The 18,722-nt window shown below is 47.9% G+C and overlaps 1 protein-coding gene across 1 annotated transcript in view; it reads left to right on the forward strand.

The window, feature by feature from the left end:
* The window catches only part of RFX2 (regulatory factor X2), a 29,771-nt gene extending 13,581 nt beyond the window's left edge, over positions 1-16,190 (forward strand). The window contains exons 6-17 of the mRNA XM_030509602.1: positions 1,753-1,934; positions 4,707-4,826; positions 5,695-5,810; positions 6,716-6,834; positions 7,161-7,273; positions 9,375-9,523; positions 10,315-10,412; positions 11,180-11,329; positions 11,718-11,926; positions 12,254-12,407; positions 14,390-14,432; positions 14,587-16,190. Of these exons, the coding sequence (XP_030365462.1) occupies positions 1,753-1,934; positions 4,707-4,826; positions 5,695-5,810; positions 6,716-6,834; positions 7,161-7,273; positions 9,375-9,523; positions 10,315-10,412; positions 11,180-11,329; positions 11,718-11,926; positions 12,254-12,407; positions 14,390-14,432; positions 14,587-14,696 (1,563 nt within the window). The 3' untranslated portion in view covers positions 14,697-16,190. The remainder of the gene's footprint in view (positions 1-1,752; positions 1,935-4,706; positions 4,827-5,694; positions 5,811-6,715; positions 6,835-7,160; positions 7,274-9,374; positions 9,524-10,314; positions 10,413-11,179; positions 11,330-11,717; positions 11,927-12,253; positions 12,408-14,389; positions 14,433-14,586) is intronic.
* Positions 16,191-18,722: the final 2,532 nt, after the last annotated feature.

The raw sequence follows: 18,722 nt of genomic DNA on the forward strand, positions 1-18,722 counted from the left end.
CCCTTCAGACACTGGAAGCTGCTCTGAGGTCTCCACGCAGCTTCTCTTCTCCCGGCTGAACAGCCCCAATGTTCTCAGCCCCTGAGGAGGTGCTCCAGCCCATGACCATCCTGGTGACCTCCTCCGGACTTGCTCCAACAGCTCCATAAATGGTTAAAAAAAAAGAGAAAAGAACCTTCTTAATCATGAATCTTTTAAATACAGGGAATGGGCTGAAGTTGGCACAGATTTGGACCACTTAAAACTGAACTCCTGCTGAACTTTCATGTCACAAACACCCGAGTCCACTTTTGTTAGTGCTGGCTTAGTGGATGGGGGAGGCTCAGGGCTAGAGAACAGCTTTTGGGGGCCTCCCAGTGATGTCTCTTGGGACACAGGTCATTAGCAAACACCACCCCTTAGGACTGTAGGGTTTGGAGGTCAGAAAGATCTTTGTCTGTGGAATAACACACCAAAGAGCGACTTAGGTGATGAGTAAGTGAAGGAAGGTAGGAAGGTGACAAGTAGCTCTCTGAAAGGACAGAAAGGAAATGGCCAAGAGGTTTTTCTTCTTACAGCTGTGGCGGCCCCTGGTCCGCTCCATAGGCCACCAAAACTGATGGAGCCAGTCTTTTGAACTTGTAGTTGCTTTGGATCAAACCCAAGTAATGGATGAAATCTTTATAACTGTACAGTTTTGGATTCAGCTCATTTTCTGTAGCAGAAGTTTAGATTTGGGTACGTGCATGATAACCACAGAACATACATTTGTAAGTGCTGAAAAGGCTTTTTGTGAGAGCAATGTTGGATATGAGATACATAAATTGAAAATAACTCAGTGGAGTGAGGTGTCAGAGGTGTGCCTCACATTTCTGGTGGTATTTTCACAGGGCTATGGATATAAAACACGAGTCGAGTTATGAATTGGTACCCCAGAGTTTCACCAAGAGAAAATGGTAGAAAAGAGCCAGATACTGGAGTAGGAGTGGAGAGGACTTAAGTACAAGCCAACTTGTACATCCCTGTGCATGGTTAAATCCTGTTGATTTCTAGATTCAGTTTGTTCTCAATTACAACATGTGCTTAAACTGTTTGTTGTGAGGAAATGATGTGACTGATATTTTGGCATCCACAACCCGAGTCTGTTTTGCCACTGACGTGGGAATGTAGCTGTGTCTGGTGAGCTGCGCCTCCTGTGCAGGCAGGGGTGGAAGGCTGGATTCAGATTCATTGCAAACTTCCATCAACAGAAATGTCAAGAGAAGTTCAGACAGTAAATTCTGAAAAATAGATGGACCCCCTCAGATTTTGAAGGTTGCTTTGGTAACTGTTAATGTTACTGGCAAGGGAACACTTGCAGACATGCCAATCTTCACATTAATGAAGACTTTGCAGCATATTTGATTCTCCTAAAATTTATTCCTCTTAGGCAGTATCTTAACATCTTTACTCCTGGAAAACATGAGTTTTTACAGCTTGATTTTGGCTCTGCAGGAATTCATCTGAAGCCAAGGTGGACGCTTTGCTGGCAGGTGGACTGGGTTGTGATGCTCTTGCAAAGCTTCTTTGGGTGATGAGCTTTGGGCTGGGGGTCCTTTTAACTGGCATAAGTTATACAAATGAACTTACAGAAATGAACCACCCAGCATGAAGTTCTCTTGAAAGGGCAGATGGGCTGTCCTGACATTTAGGCATTGACGCTGTTTGACGAGGCCCGTTCCAGCTCTCTTTAGACTTTCATGTGTTCTTTCTTTATGTTTTCCACACATAAAGCTCCAGTGGTTGTTGGACAACTACGAGACAGCGGAAGGCGTCAGCCTTCCCAGGAGCTCCCTCTACAACCATTACCTGCGGCACTGCCAGGAGCACAAGCTGGATCCAGTGAATGCTGCTTCCTTCGGGAAGCTGATCCGCTCAGTGTTCATGGGGCTGAGGACTCGTCGCCTGGGAACCAGGTACAAATCTACATTTAAATACAAAACCCAACCCTCCCACAACATCTGTCATGCATATTGAGGACCTACCAAGCATCATTTAGCAGGCACAGGTCTTTCTTCTGAGATCTACAGAAACAACCAACCATGATCTTGTAGGGAAAAAAGTTGCTGTTGTGAGGTGTGGAGGCGATTTCCATGTGTTGTGAGGCAAAGCTTCTTTCTCACCAGGAATCAGCAGTGTGAGAGGCTTGACAATACAGCGAATTGCAGACACACTCCAGGTCTCTGGTGACAGTGCCTTGTCCAGCCACACAGTGGAATTTGGTCTAAGCCCCTATCCTAAGGAGTTGAAAGAATATTTTATTTGAACCTAAGCTGCCTTCTTATTCCATTACTGTCTCAAAAAGATGAAGTAACTCAGCTGGGATAGAGTTAATTTTCTTCCTGGTAGCTGGTGCAGTACTGTGATTTGACTTTAGCCTCAGAACAATGCTGGTAACACACCGATGGTTTAGCTGTGGCTCAGTAGCACTTACCCTGATCAAGGACTTTTCAGTCTCATGCTCTGCCAGTGAGAAGGGGCACGGGAAGCCGGGAGGGAGCAGAGACAGTACACTGAACCCGAACTAGCCAAAAGGGTATTCCATCCCACAGCACGTCATGCCCAGTATACAAACTGGGGGGAGTCACCAGGAAGGCCCAGATCGCTGCTGGGGTTGGGCTGAGTATCACTCAGCGGGTGCTGAGCAGCTGTATTGGGCATCACCTGTGTTTATTGTTTGTTTTTCCTTTCCCCTTTTTGTTTTATATTCTGTCCCCCTGTTATTCCCCTTATCATTGTTAGTAGTAGTAGTAATAGTATATTTTGCTTTAGTTATTAAACTGTTCTTATCTCAACCCATGGGGTTTACATTCTTTCCATTCTCCTCCCCATCCTGCCTGGGGAAGGGGAACGGGGAGGGTGAGTGAGGGGCTGCGTGGTGCTGAGTTACTGGCTGGGTTTAACCCATGACAGTCAGCTGCAGAGCCCCAAATTCTGGTGCTGTGCAACGGTTTCTCCCTTTGGGTCCATCTCTGGATGCAGACAAGCTGTACAGATGGAAATGCATTATTTCTTGAATACCCAAAGCTGGACTTGTGGCGGATTTTTTTCTTTTAAAACATCAAAAATCCATAGGATGTTACAACAAAAGCATAATATAAGAAACTATACTTGCTCTGAATTACATGTGTCCTACAAGGGAGCATGCAAAGAACCTGCATGGCTTGCAGAGCTGAGTGTGCATTTATCCCAGCTTTGAATTTAAACAAGTAGCTAATACACTAGAGAAATACTGATTGCACTGATTGTGCAAGATTTTATAACCAAATTCAAGCTTAGATATTTGGGCTTCTAAAGAAGAACAAAACCAGATGTGTCCAGGGCATTCCACAGCTGGAATGTGGAGGCAACAGTCATAGGAAGAGTTTGGATTTCTTTAGATTGGTTCAAGTGCAAGAGCTCTGAAATAATTTCTTTGGGGGAGAGAAAATCTTTAATCTCATCAAGGATTAAAGGAAAAAAACAGGCAAAACCCCACTTAAAGCTGGAAATGTGCAGGCTGGGAAGGATAGAGTAAACCTCAGTAAATATAGAAATAGCTGCCCACCATTATTTGCTTAGTCATTAATTGAAATTATAAATGCAGCAGTTATTTAATTTGCAGGCACTTAAAATCACTTAAGATGTGGCCAAAGTGTGCTTCATACCTGAGCGCTCAGTGTGTGCAAACCCCTTTGGTACAGTGCCAAAGACCAAACAAATCGACAAGGAAGAAAGGGTTAATTCTTTGACAAATATTCCTCTCTTAGATTTCTCTATCTAATTTTCCAGTGGGAAGCATCAGTGGATTTAAGGTGCCTCCAGACCCTGTCATGGTGACACAGCAAATGAATTTGAAGCATCCCCAATATAGGGCTCTGGAGACCTTCCTCTGCTCCCCTTCTCAGCTTAACTGTTGTTAGGGACAGATTGGCTAAAGCCAGCTTGGACACACTGTCGTCATGTATCCATGGCTGCATAATTGTCCTTTTCCCTCCCAAAGGCAGATGCTTGGGGATTGAAAAATTCCAGTTTAGTGGAAAAACTTTAGCTGACACATCTGTCTGATGTGATGGAAAGATGTTCTCCCGAGATGCACGGCAGCAGCTTCACTGGCCAGCCAAGGGAAAAGAATTACAGCCTCTTTTGCTTGCAAAAAGCTTTCAGTTTTCACAAAACCTCCCAAAATGAGCAACTCCAGGAACAAAGCCACATCGAAGCCTCTTGCTGTTGCTGTGAAAGTGCTGGCAACAGAGAGACATTTTTCTTATCGTAGTTGGCTGTTCAGTGAGGCTTGTTTTATCCAAGCCTTGATAAAGATGGAAGTTTGCTTTTATGGAAAAAAACAAATCCTTAAATCCTAATCAAATAGCAGCATCCCCTGAGGTCTTCCTGTCATTCTGTTTAATAACACTTTGTATTGTAACACTTGTCTCTTCTTCTCCAGTTACCATGGGTTACTTGCAACAAACCTTGCTGGGTTTTACGTGTGGATGTCACTGAACTCTGTGACTCGTGGTTTTAGATTTTATAAGGGATGATGGCATTCATTAGTTCCTCAGTCCAGGAATTCTCATAGTGCTTGGCAGCAATGCTAAGTGTGCTATAAGAAGCAGGGTGTATTGTCAAAGCAAGCCTAAGAGTAAATAGCAGCGCTGTGATGTCCCTTCCATTAACTCGCTTACACTGAGCAATTTCAACACTTCCAGGGGAAACTCCAAATATCATTATTATGGGATCCGCCTAAAGCCGGAGTCTCCGCTGAATCGTTTGCAGGAGGATACACAGTACATGGCAATGAGGCAGCAGCCCGTCCACCAGAAGCAAAGGTAGGTGCTCCAGCAGCTTGGAGCTCACTAGCTGTGCCCCTGACGCTCCCAAGGGCAAGGGTCCTTTCCCAAAGGACACAGCAGACCACATCTTGGTGTTTGGCTTTGCCTGGCAGCAGAGGGAGCATGTTGGGACAGTTCAAACCCAAGTGTTGCTGAAGTGCCAGAGCTGAGCTGTGGAAGAGGCGGCTGCAAGGCACTGGCTGCACTGGGTAGTGGAAGGGTCCAACAACAATCCTGGGAGATGCTCCATCCCTGGAAACATTCAAGGCCAGGTTGGATGGGGCTCTGAGCAAAGGTGATGTAGTGGAAGATGTCCCTGTCCATTGCAGGAGGTCTGGGCTAGGTGGCCTTTAAAGGTCCCTTCCCACCCAAACCATTCCATGATTCTATTATCTGCCTATTCTGTTTGCCAGCAGCTTGATTCAGCCCCCTGCTACGGAGGATGCCACCATATATGCCTCTTTTCATGGTGTGCCTCTGACCAAACTGTTTTAGGACCTCAACTTTGGAGTTATTTGTCCCAAATCAGTGTAAGGGACTTGGAGGCTTCTGTTGTGTTTGGGTGGATTTTGGGTTTTGTTTGGTTGTGGGGTTCTTTGGTGCAAAAGCGCAAGTTAAATAGTACTGTGGTTAGTTTTGTGACTGCTTCTCCTTTTCTTTTGGTGTCACCTTGAGCAAACTTCTTAGCCCCTTTAATTCCATCTTGGGGAGTGCTTTTCAAAAGGAGGTTCTCATTTCCCCCCTCTGCTTGAATGCAACCTCATGTATTATACGATGAAGGCAGAAGTCTTCATGCCTGTGTTGCAAATAACATGTGTATGTTTGCTCATGCCTGTGTAAATCCCAAGCCACACTCTACGTTTAGGTATAGACCAGCTCAGAAGATGGATGGAATGTCAGAGAGTGGCTCCAACAGTAACTCACACACTACGCCAGAGCAGTCGGTTGCCGCTCAAAGTCAACATCACCAGCAATTCATAGGTGAGGAGACTGCTTTAATGGGTTAGATATCTGACATCTGGGCTTATAGCTTTAAGAGGAAGGAAGGTCTTGTCCAGCAAGCCCTTGCTGTTCTGCATTTGTTTGATGTTGTAATAAATCTACAGTGTTATTTATCATAGATATATGTAACATAGGTAGGTATTTATACATAGTACATATCCTAATAAGCTCTTTTAATGTCACACTTGCTACATTTGTTTGCTAACTCCTATACCCACAGGAAAGCTTTTTCCTTCTGCTGTCAGATCTGTTGATTCCCTCTTAGTATGTTCTTAATCTGTCTGGATTTATCCAAATTGGATGGAAGGAGTGGAGGTCCTGAAGAGCCTGGCTAAGACAGGCAGCTGCAGGGAGAAGAGCGACTCTCTTCATTGCAAAGGCTGCAATAACCTATCTGAGGGCAGATGATCCATGTGGACCTTCTTGTGAGACAAAGTCTCTGGCTTTGCTGGTCCTGTATCTACGTGTCTCCATCACCTCCAGCAGAGACAGCAAATCCCAGCCAGCTGTGAAATACAATTTCTCCTGATCCATCTGCTGTGTTCCATTGTACTTTCAAAATATCAGAGAGGCGTTTTTCAGGCTTGGGAGAAAATCTAATGGGAAGCGTGGTAGAGAAGACAATGTATTCTTTCTTTTATTACGGAGAGAAAGAAAACATTTCCCTTTCTACACTGAATAAATGGGCTGTGCTTGTTCTCTTTTTGCCCACTATACCAACATGAATCAGGGAGAATACTGGATTATCAGTCTTATTTCTCCTGTTTCATCCCAACTGAAACGTGAAAGATCATCACCTGCAACAGCAGCACCTTGTGCTCACCTGTAGTCCCATGTAACTGAGTGCTCCTAACTCTCACCATCTTTCCCAATCTTTTCCCTAGATGTAACCCATGTCTTTCCCGAGTTCCCAGCCCCTGATCTAGGCAGCATCCTCTTACAAGAAGGGGTGACCATGAATGATGTGAAAACTCTGCAGCTTCTCTACAGGCGACACTGCGAGGTGATTATTTGGAATGTTTTAAATGGATTTATTAATCGAGGTGGGACATAATTCATGTGCTCATCTCATATCCTGCTCTTAGGAAAAGCTAGAATATGATAGGGAATGCTTGATTTGCTAGGTAATACAACTTAAATATTGTGCTTTATGTTATTTTTTCATTGTGTGACAGGTTTTATGCTCTGTTGATTGCTGAACCAATGCATTTCCTGTTATTCTTCTTGTAAATTATTTAATCTAAATGGCAGCACATGAAATTTATGCTCACACCATGTGACAAGATGCTGGCAGAGCAGCTAATGACTTCTGTTCTTTGTTGTTGTTAGGTGACTTTGGATGTTGTCATGAATCTTCAGTTTCATTATATTGAGAAACTGTGGCAATCCTTCTGGAGTCCTAAAACACCATCTAGTGATGGCTCTACTGCTCTGCCGTCCAGGTACATGCTTCCATTCATTCAGAATGCTCCATTTTTGGGGTGGTATTTATCCTTTTAAAAGTGCCTGGAGTATTTTCAGCTTCATTAGGCATTTTGAGTGCTTGGGAGGACTCAAAAGTATTTGCTTCCCAGCAGAATCATTACAAAGGTTGTCAGGAGTGTTTCTTGGCATAACAACCACACAAAGTTCAGACCTTCTGAGGAAGCATCTGCTCTGATTATGTACATCTCTGTGCCTTAAACCTCCTGTAATAAGTGCTCATCCAAAATGCAGAGATGAATGAGAATCTAAATGGTCATAAGAGCAGACAGTAAGGATTCTGTGCCATTAGGTATCCATCTGGAGTGACATTTCAGGCTCTGAGGTTTTAGTGACATTGAGACTGACTCTCTTCGTTGGCTGGGTATCCAGATCTTGATGTGCCTTAAAGTTTGAATAATCAGCAAATACCCCATAATAATCTGTAGAATTATCCTCAGTAGATGTTACCCAGTGGATATATTCCTGCAAAGAATCACTGTAGCTGTGTTTGATTGTTTCCAAATCTCTTTTACTTCAGGCTGTATCTCCAAGGCACACTGCAGCACCCAGAGAGCTGTACTAGGTACAGATAGGCTCACTTGGATGCTGGAGGCAGCATTTCTGCAGGGTTCTGTCTAAACCAGCCTGTCTTGCTAAGGCTATGTGCTCTAGTACCTGTCCTTACCACGGTTATAGGTAAATCACTCCCTCCCCCTGCTTCATATACATACAAACTGAACGCACAATAAAACGAAGATTATGGTTCCACTTCACTTAACAGAAAGTTCAGGTACTTGATGGCCAGTTCCTCCATGTGGCTGTTCTAGCAGTATGCTTGTGGAGTTCATTTAAAACTGCTCAGGCGGAGGCTTCAAGAACCTTTATAGTATGTCCAAGGCTTGGCTTTAATGTTTTTAATGTAACACATGGGGAAAGTCCCTTCCAAATTCCCAATTCCCAACATAGCATCTGAGCAGCTCTGCTTAGATGTGCTGGCAGTGCATTAAGGCTTCAGTTTTCTCTGCTTGCTGTTTAACCAAGTATCTTATGCATTAACCATGCAGAAAAGGTTTCCATACGTCTATAAAGTGAAAATAATGTAACCTTGGCTGACCTCATTCAGCTAGAGACAATACACACTGTTCTCATCAAACACCAAATCTTTTTCCCTCTGAAAACATTCAGCATTTGAAGGTGTTAAACACTGTGAAACCATTTGTGGTACCTGTCAGTACTGGCTGAGCTGCTCAAACAACATTTGCTGCAAGCTTTTTGTTGCCACTGCTACAGCTGAGGAGGTTTAGAGCAGAGGGGAGAAGAGAGGTGTCAAGGTTTTAGAAATGGGGAAGAGAAGCTGCGTGGAGACCTCAGAGCAGCTTCCACTGTCTGAAGGGGGCTACAAGGATGCTGGAGAGGGACCTTCATCAGGGACTGGAGTGATAGGACAAGGGGTGATGGATTTAAACTGGAACAGGGGAAGTTCAGGTTAGATCTAAGGCAGAAGTTCTTCCCTGTGAGGGTGGTGAGGCACTGGAGGCTACCCAAGGAAGCTGTGAATGCTCCATCCCTGGCAGTGTTCAAGGCCAGGCTGGATGAAACTTGGAGCAACCTCCTCTACTGGAAGGTGTCCCTGCCGATGGCAGGGGGTTGGAACTGGATGAGTTTTAAGGTGCCTTCCAACCCAAATCATTCTGTGATTCTGTGATTCTATGGTTGAAATAGCTGCGTCTGTAGGGAGGAGCCAGCTAAGCCTTTGCTTGCTCAAATGTCTGTACTGAGGTACAATTCCCATGTACACAGAGATATGAGTGTGTGAAAGGCAATGGAGGATAAAGACAGAAGCGAAGGCAGGCAGGGCAAGCACCAGGAGGTGTGGGAAAACTGTGCTCAGAGCCCATGGACAGAGAGGTGCTTGCAGAGTCAGACAACTTGTACAAACAATCAGAGATTTCCTTTTGAACGAAACATGAATGGCTTTTGCTTTTTTTCTGCTGAAAATGGGTTAAAAATCAAGAGAAAGAGTGAACACACTGAATGCAACCTGCTGCTAACACTGCCTCCCTCCTCCTCCTCTTGCAGCGAGGAACATGAAGCAACCCTCCCAAAAGAGAAGCTGATCAACCTGTGCAAATACGAACCCATCCTCAAGTGGATGAGAAGCTGTGATCACATCTTGTACCAGGCCCTGGTGGAGATTCTCATCCCAGACGTGCTCAGACCAGTGCCCAGTGAGTATCCTGCAGCGTGGTCATGGGATGTTGTGTCTGACAAACGGCCATCCCTGACTCTCTCAGGCTGGCTACCACTTGCCACAAAGATTTCCATTATAAAAGCAGATTTAGAGGGTTTTGTTTTGAATACAAGCTAAAATATTATGGCAAAGCAATATTCCTCCTGCAGCATTGCTCTGCGTTGATGGTACTTTGTGGCCCCTGGAAATTCCCATGCCTTTTAAAACTTGGTTTATGGCATATCCCATCTCCTGAGTTTGGCTAGGAGTCAAGGTAAAAGCATAGCCTCAATGCACAAGAGCTAATCCTTGTGAAGTGCTTCCTTTGAGATAGTATCTTTATTTAGGTAGGACAATTCTGTCAGCTGCTGCACCTCTTGGGAATTTGGGGTCAACTTCCATTTGGGAGATCAGTGATGGGCTGAGAAGTATTGGAAAGCCACATCCCTCTGAGCTGCTGTTGCCAGTCTACGTGCTGGGGCTATGGGTGTCTATAAAGAGCAGATTTTAACATCTGCAGAATGCTCAGAAGGACTGTGAATGAGAAAAGAATAAGAAAGAATAAGAAAATAAGAAAAAGACTAAGAATAAGAAGTAAAGTTTGAGTAACAACATTAGACAATAAGAAAACTTTGGGTGTATCTCAGGACTCAGCTGATTTCCTTGATGCTAATGGAGATCGCAGCTAACCAGATTAGAGGCTGTGCTTTCCACAGCAGTCCTAAGCTAGAAAGTGGTGTCCAAAGATGGTACAGAGCATCCTTTCTAACTGTGCAGACTTCTTTGCAGGCACACTCACCCAGGCGATCCGTAATTTTGCCAAGAGTTTGGAAGGGTGGCTGATGAATGCAATGAGTGAATTTCCCCCCGAGATTGTCCAGACCAAGGTAAGCAGAAGGAACATGTTACAGGTCAGAGATATGAGCTGAGTATCTGTGTGTCACAGTTTTCCAGTGAATGGAAATCAATGCTTGGGTTTGGCCACGTGTACTCCAGACTAACACAGTGTAATGGATAATTATGAGCCAAAAGAATTATGCCCCATCCCTGGCAGTGTTCAAGGCCAGGTTGGACACAGGGGCTTGGAGCAACCTAGTCTAGTGGAAGGTGTCCCTGCCCATGGCAGGGGGTTGGAACTGGATGAGCTTTAAGGTCCCTTCCAACCCAAACCATTCTATGACCGGTAGGGAAATTCCTTTGCACCAGCAGGTGATGATGCTCTGTCCATTGAACCATTCCTATATCCTAAGATCACAGGTAAAGGCTCTGTGGAAGAAAATCTCTGCACTGGAATGAGGTTTGTCCTGCTAAAAACCACAGGACACCTCATGGACTGAATGGCATTGCAGAGACTGAACCCAAGGCTCCTACTCCCCCTCTCCTAAAGCCATGTATTCTTGCAGCCTGTTCTCACCTTGCTGGTCTCTGCTGGAGGCAGAGTGTGAAAACCTGTTAGCTTAAAGAAAAGAAACACAGAGGCTGGTTTGCAGGATGCTGCCAAAGAGCTGATCTGCAGGAGCTGATGTGTGCTTTGGACAGGAGCAGGGGTAGGGCTATGCAGGGTACCCCAGCTGCTGTGTGCTGTGTGCTTGAGCTAAACACGTGTCCCAGCTCCATGGGCTGCTCCTCACAGAGCCCTGTGGCTGTGTTGCAGGTCGGGGTGGTCAGTGCCTTTGCGCAGACGCTGCGGAGATACACGTCCCTGAACCACTTGGCCCAGGCTGCCCGGGCTGTGCTGCAGAACACCTCCCAGATAAACCAGATGCTCAGTGACCTCAACCGGGTTGACTTCGCCAATGTGCAGGTAATTTGTGGTGCCTTTCCCTACATTGTATTGTCTACAACTGGGGCTCCCTAAGGAGGTTGTCTGCTGGTAGCCAGCACCTTATTTCCAATACTAAAAAGCAATTAAATGAACAATTTCATGGTTTAGTGTTACTTTTCCAGGTAAGTTTGCCATCTCACTGCGAAGAGTGGAGCAGGCATTAAGGAACTTCTGTAAGAAGTAGTGGTACCAACAATAATATAGTTCTAACAATAATATTGTGCCGTAGTCTGGATGAATTGGAGGAGATAGGATTCAGAGCTCATGCATGGTTCTTGTCTACTAAGAAATGAAGTTGAATTCCTGAGATGGGATGCAACAACCATTCAGGCTTGGCATGAGTAACTCAACTCTTCTTTCTGAGCAGGAGCAAGCCTCATGGGTGTGCCAGTGCAAGGAAGGCATGGTACAGAAGCTGGAGCAGGATTTCAAGCTCACTCTGCAGCAGCAGAGTTCCCTGGACCAGTGGGCAAGTTGGCTGGATAATGTTGTTACTCAAGTCCTGAAGCACCATGAGGGCAGTCCCAGCTTCCCCAAGGCAGCCAGGCAGTTCCTGTTGAAATGGTCTTTCTATAGGTACATTTTCTTTCTCATTTCGGAGATATTTCTGCATGGGGCTTAGGGCATATCAATAACTCGTTGGAAAGCCAAGGGCAAGTTCTTTACTCCCATGCAACTCTGGCTAACTGTTGCTCTGCCCTGGTACGGAAGGGTACAGTTGTGTCTCCTGTATCCTTTCAGGATGGGGCTAGGATGCTCCATCAACTCATTTCTTATAAGGTGCTTTGATATTCTTGGGCTAGAGATAGAAACAGAGCACTGTGTCAGGGTCAAGAACTCACATCAGCTGTGATGCAAGTGTAAAACACAACCCAAATATTTTGTTTCCTGGCTGTTTTCCAGCTCCATGGTGATCCGTGACCTCACCCTGCGCAGTGCTGCCAGCTTTGGCTCCTTCCACCTCATTCGCCTGCTCTATGATGAATACATGTTTTATCTGGTTGAGCATCGTGTTGCCCAGGCAACAGGGGAGATGCCAATTGCCGTCATGGGAGAGGTGAGAATTGTTTATTCCCTAGAAACAGACCCAAATTTACCAGCGCTCAAAGAGATGCGGTTGGTTCACAAACCACACTGTCCTCTCAACATGTTCTTATAAACAGCTTTGCTGAATGATTTACTGACTTGTTTTGAGTGCCTGGCACAAAGCTCCAGCTCCTTGAGCATCTTTCATCCTGGCTGGCTAATACCTGAGCTTGGAGGCGGGGTTTGGGGCAGTTGAGCATCAGCTGAGTTTTGGAGGCCTGGAGGCGGGAGGAAAAGAATCTCCCCACTTCTCTCCATAGCCTGTGGGTACTAACCCTGACTTTGGGCTTCCTGCCAGAGCAAACACAAAAACTAAACCAAGCAAAGAAAGGTCCAAAAGTTACTTTCCCTGCAACTTCCAGTGGTACCTTCACTGAACTTCCTCAGGCCTCGGCAAGCTCCAGAGTTCCTTGTGCCACTCACTCCATTTTTGACTTGAAAAAGCAATGATGGGTTGTTTGTGTTGTTTGGGGGGGTTGGTTTATTTTCTTTAACAAATCAGACAGTAACTGCTGTCCTGCCCAGCTGAAGCCATAGCCCATTTCTCACTCCGAAATCATAGAATCATGGAATCACAGAATGGTTTGGGTTGGAAAGGATCTTAAAGCTCATCCAGCTCCAACCCCTGCCACGGGCAGGGACACCTTCCACTAGAGCAGGTTGCTCCAAGCCCCGGTGTCCAACCTGGCCTTGAACACTGCCAGGGATGGGGCAGCCACAGCTTCTCTGGAAAAAGTCTGTGCCAGCGCCTCAGCACCCTCACAGGGAACAACTTCTTCCTTATATCTAACCTGAACTTCCCCTGTTTCAGTTTGAACCCATTACCCCTCGTCCTGTCGCTACAGTCCCTGATGAAGAGTCCCTCTCCAGCATCCTTGTAGCCCCCTTCAGATACTGGAAATGCACAGATGTAAAAGCCTCTGATCAGTCTGTGACAGCAATATAGAAACTATCATTAGATTAAAACTGATCTCATTTGCTCCTTGAAGCTCATGCTGGTTTCTTCCTTTCATGGAGCTAATGTGAGCCACAAAGATCAGCTTTGTGCCTTTTGCTTCCACTTCCCCTCCTATTAGAGCCATGCTGTTGCACCAAGTCAGCAGCGCTGCGAGTTCCCACTGTTCCCAACAAAACCTCTCTCGTTATTGATATTAAAAAGGAACCTGAAAGGCAGAGAGTGGCTTCTAGGAAAAGCTAGCTGTGGGAAGCTTTCATCCTGCACGTTTTGCCTTTCCTTCATTAAACTCTTGCACTATTTCTGTTCTCCAGGAGGGGGCTGAGTCTTCCCACCAAAAGAGGGTGAATCTCATGTCCTTCCATTTCCATTGCTCGCTTTAGAACTCCTGTGCTTCTCGGTTCCTTCTGCTGCCCGACTTTGCAGGACTTTTCAGCATTATTGTTATAGCAGTTTCGTGTTTCAGGGGGAGACAACACATCTTCAGAACCAAGCATATCCCCAGCTCCCTAGTTACACTTGGCACAGTGGCCTTGCAAGCCAAAACACTCTCCTGACATGAATGCAAAGGCTTCACAGGGAGTTGTACAAAGGTGAAGTGATGGTAGAGCCCCAGGAGAGGTGACGAGCTGGCATGGCATGGGTGAGCAGTTGCCCAACAGATGCGGAGGGCTGGAGAAAAGGCGCCATCCTTTGGCCTGTGGCAGCACTTGGATGTGACTTGGGAGATGGAACAATTTGTCCCTTCATTCCGGAGCTCAATCCTACCCTGGATTGTTGTGGGGGGTGTTTGCCCAGAGGTTTAAATGGCAGCTACAGACTTTTCCCCAAAACATGTAATTGATTTCTCTGTTCTTTACCATTGCTGATGGGTTGTGGCTTCTCCTGAGCGCTCAAGCTGCTTGTTAGAATTGCTTGGAAATAGGTGGCAACTTGCAGGTCTGGTGCTTTGGGTCTCCAACAAGCCTCACTTACCTTGTAACTCCTTTTTCTTTCAGTTTGGTGACCTCACATCCCTGTCCCCAACGCTGCTGGACAAAGGTACCTCCTCTCCCTCGGGGGAAGTCCTGCTGGGTTGGGGTTGAATCGCTTTGGGAGGGGAAAGCTCTTGCTGGCTCTTCCACCCTGCTCCCTTGGGAAAAAGAACCTCTTCCCTTCTGACTGCCACTCTCATGCTGAGACCTGTCCTTTGCAGATGACATTAGTGACCTGGGCAACGAGGTGGACACAGACTCCCAGAGCATGGGGGAGCCACTGGTGAAACGGGAACGCAGCGACCCTGGCTACTCACTGCAGGAGATCTGAAACGGGGACGTGGCTTTTCTCCAGCTGGGGGAAGACATCCAGAGCCAGGTTTGATGCTCGCAAGCCTGAGTCTCCTGTATCTGCGTAATTAGTGCCTCTTAGTTTCTCTTTATGTTTACTTGTGTTTGAGGAGGGCTCCAGGGTGAGCCCACGACGGAGCTGGTTTGGCTGCCTGCTTTCCTCCAGCATCACTGTTGGCTGGAGGGCGATGGTCCAAAGTCTGCTACCGAGCGATGGAAGCCCCGTGGTCAGCAGTGGATCCGATGTGCCTGGCTGGGAGAGCCTGTCCTCTCCAGCCTGAGCCAGGCGGGCAAATGAGGCTTCGTCTTTCAGGGAAGGTGGTTTGGGTTGCTTCCCCACTTGTGAGACTTCACTGTGATACAAACTTGAACCAATCAGTGCCCAAGAAGAAAGAAAATTACCTGACCCTTCTCCTCCAGCCTTTCAAGACAAGTTGTCCTGGCTCTGACTTTGCCAAATCATTTGTACCAGGGAGTGCAGGACAGTACATCCCTCTTGTACCCACCTGGGGAGAGGGCTCCAGACTGCACATCCATCTGGTCCCGGCGGAGTGGTGCACGTGTGTGCTCTGGGACTGACATGTACATGCTCTGGGACAGGATTCCCAGCTGCTCCTGTGTCCCCCCAGCTCAGCGTTTCATTGCTGATCTGCAAATGCTCCTGGGCCACTATCAGGCCAACTCAAGATACCAAAGGACTGAGGAAGCAGCAGCTGGTTGCAAAGTGTGTCCCCTGTGCTCTGATGCCCATGGGCAATCCCCATCCTCCCCAGGGTACCCAGGCGGAGGGGAACTGGTCCCACGTCCTGGGCTTTGTCAAACTCTCACTGATGTCCTGCTAATGCGTTGAAGGTGGGTGCAGCAGCCTGTAGGGCTGCGTGTGGAGCATGGGGTGAGGGTGTGTGACTGCAGTGCCTTAGGTTGGGCTGGCAGGCCCATTTCCCCCTGTGCTGGGTGAGCTGGCACAGCTCAGACTGGTGAAACAGCCCATCCCATGGAGCAGTGAGGGGTTGTCACAGCCCCGGGTGTGCTCAACACTCCACCAGCGTTCCCCTGTGCTGTATCACTCCTGCAGCATCACGGTGGTGGCTCCCGTGGGGCTGAGCTGGGGGAGCTTCTGCCCCAGCAGGGTTTTATTCTCCCTTTCCATGCCCTGTGAGGTCTGGGCTGATGTGGACTACACAGGGCAGAGGAAGGGGGTGGAATCTGTCATCAAGTCAAACAGCAAAAACAAAACCCCGGGGCAAATCTGTCTGTGAATAAAGGCTGTGTCATAAATAGCTTTTATTATTATTATTATTTCTAATGATGCAGTATTTGATGTGAGCTTTTCCAGGGGTCTCGTGTACATTTGCATATCAGAGTATATTCTATCCAAATATATTATTTACTCACTCCAAATGGTACTAAGGTAGCTGTGACACTTGAAAAACTAGCGCTAATGGAAAGTAAAAAGAACGTGTGTTTAGTGGCACATCTTTCCCTCTGACTGTCCCGTGCTGTTGTCTGTCAGGGTGATGTTTGTCTGTAAATGTCTCATATCAAAGTAGCAGGAGGCAAGTGAGGAAGCTGGATTTGTCTGTAAATAACCACAATGAAAACTCCCTGGGTCAGAGCCTGCACTTCAGATCCTGCTGATGAGATAAGATGGTCTAAAAAACCAACTGAGCAACCAGGTCTCAAACTCCCCTGCTCCCACCCAGTGTGGACTGAACTTCAGTGGGTGCATTGGCTCTTTGCAGCCGCTACCGACCGACCTCAGCCACCTTCTGCTTCCCATGGACGGGCAAAAGAGATGCTCTGGAACTCTGCAGCACTGTGCAAGGAGTCTGGATAACCACCTAAACCCCATCTGCACAAAATTCCCAGCTAAACCTGAATAGCAATAAACATATATCAAATGCTCAGGCCTGTACAATAAATGTTGTGGTGCCATTTCTTCTTTAGTCATTGAAAGGAGGCGTCAGAGAGATGATGCAGCATTGCAGCATTGAGGGGAGACGCAGGAGATGCCCCAGTGTGGTCTAATCAAAGCAGTTCTGGCCAGGGACCTGGTGGCTGCAGGCAGGAAGATTCACCATGAAACAGCAGCTGCTTTGTAGGGGTAATAATCTCATTGCACCAGAGTTCACAGTGGGGAGAAGAGGCTGAAAGATGAGGCTGCTGCTAAGCACGGGGCCATGCGAAGCATTTTCCAATTATGCTCCAGACTAATTGTGGAGGATGGGAGAAGTGAGAGGGATGTGACAAGTGACATCATTCCTGTTTGGACCCCTCCAGAAGGGGAAGGTTTAGACTCAGCCCCTCTCCCCTGCATCCTTGCTTGCTTTGCTCTCCCTCAGGATTACACCCGCTCTTGCAGGGATGGCTGGACCGGCCTGAGCCTCTCCCTTCAGACACTGAGCCTCAGGGCGGGAACAAGGGAAATACAGAATCAATTGTGTTGGAAAAGACCTTTAAGGTCAAGTCCAACCGTTCCCCAGCACTGCCAAGGCCACCACTAACCCATGGCACTGAGGGCCTCATCTATTTGGGAACACTTCCAGGGATAGTGATTCCCCCTGCGGCTCCCTGGGGAGCTGAGCAGCATCCCCTCACCCTGAACACACCCAGCTGCAAGGGGAGAGCAAAGCACAGCTCAAAACACACACACCCCCCCCAGCTCCAGCTGCCTCCGTCTTGCCCTGTGGTGTCCTCGCTGGCGGTTGATCTGCTTCCCACCACGTATTCCATTGAGGAGTGTCCTCGTTGCCACCCGGTGTCACCGCCCTCCATGGACCATGGCTGTTCCCAGTTCCTGTGCCACCTCCTGCATCCCAGGACTGTCTCTTGCGCTCACCACCACACAGCTCCCAGCCAGCAGAGAAAGCCAGAACACGACAGGGAAGTTTGAGGTGGTGCCGAGGGTGGGACGGTGACACCAAGTGTCCCAGCCCCAGGGCAACCAGGGGCATGCAACACCCCAGAGGCAGTTTGGCATTGCCAGTCCCTGGGACTTGTCCTGGAAGGATGAGCTTCAAGCAGGACAGTGCGGCACAGCCGGGGGGTGCAGCAGCACCATCCCTGCATGGCTGGGGCAAGGCGTTGGGGCAGGGGACCAGCCTGCCTGTGGGAGGGAGGAAGGGAGGGAGGGAGGGATGCTGCCAGGGATGCTGCTGGGGATGCACCCGACAGTCAGGGTGTCTCCAGAGCTCAGGGTGGATGTGTGATGAGCCCCCCCCGCCTGCCCCAGCCCCCTGCTGTGGTGCCCTCCTGCTGCTCCCAGCGTGGTCTCAAGCAAAGGGATGAGTTTCAACCCAGACCTTCCCCATCTCGTGCTGAATCATGGAATCATACAGCAGTTTGGGTTGGGAGGGACCTTCAAAGCCCATCTAGTCCAACCCCCCTGCAATGAGCAGGGACATCTTCTACTAGAAGAATCTTCAACTGAAGCTATGTATGGGCTGTCCTGCCGCACAGCATCACCCCCTCCCAGGGCACCCATGCTCTGCCCTGGGCTTCACCCAATTCCTGGGGTTCTCCTGCTCCCTCCACTGGGATTGGGGGTATTTCTGCAGCAAAAAGGACTTTGCTGTCACTCAGGCAGCGCCAAGAACTGAAACAATGCCCTGGACTGAATGAACCTCCCTCCACCTCCACATGACTGTTACTGTCCCCACAGAAGAAAGAGAAACTGAGGCACAGAGAGAGATGCCTCATGGCAGCAGTTCACTGCCCCCGTGGGTACCACAGGGTGCTGGTACTGGTACCAGTACTGCTACTGGTGCCTCTGTGCTGCTCTGCCTGCCTGGCCTGGCTCAGCAGTGCACACAGGGGCTGCCCCAGGGCTCAGCTGGGGCTGCTTAACCTGCAGAGAGGTTTCACCTGGAGCCTGGTGGGTCCATAACTGATCACTGGGGCTGCCTCGGGGTGGCTGCTCTTATAAACCAGCAGCCTGGGTGCTCTAAGGGCTTTTTCTTCCTTTCTTTTCCTTTCTTTTCCCTTTCCTTTCTTTTCCCTTTCAGGA

Source organism: Strigops habroptila, chromosome 20, assembly GCF_004027225.2.
Source record: "Strigops habroptila isolate Jane chromosome 20, bStrHab1.2.pri, whole genome shotgun sequence".
NCBI lineage: Eukaryota > Metazoa > Chordata > Aves > Psittaciformes > Psittacidae > Strigops > Strigops habroptila.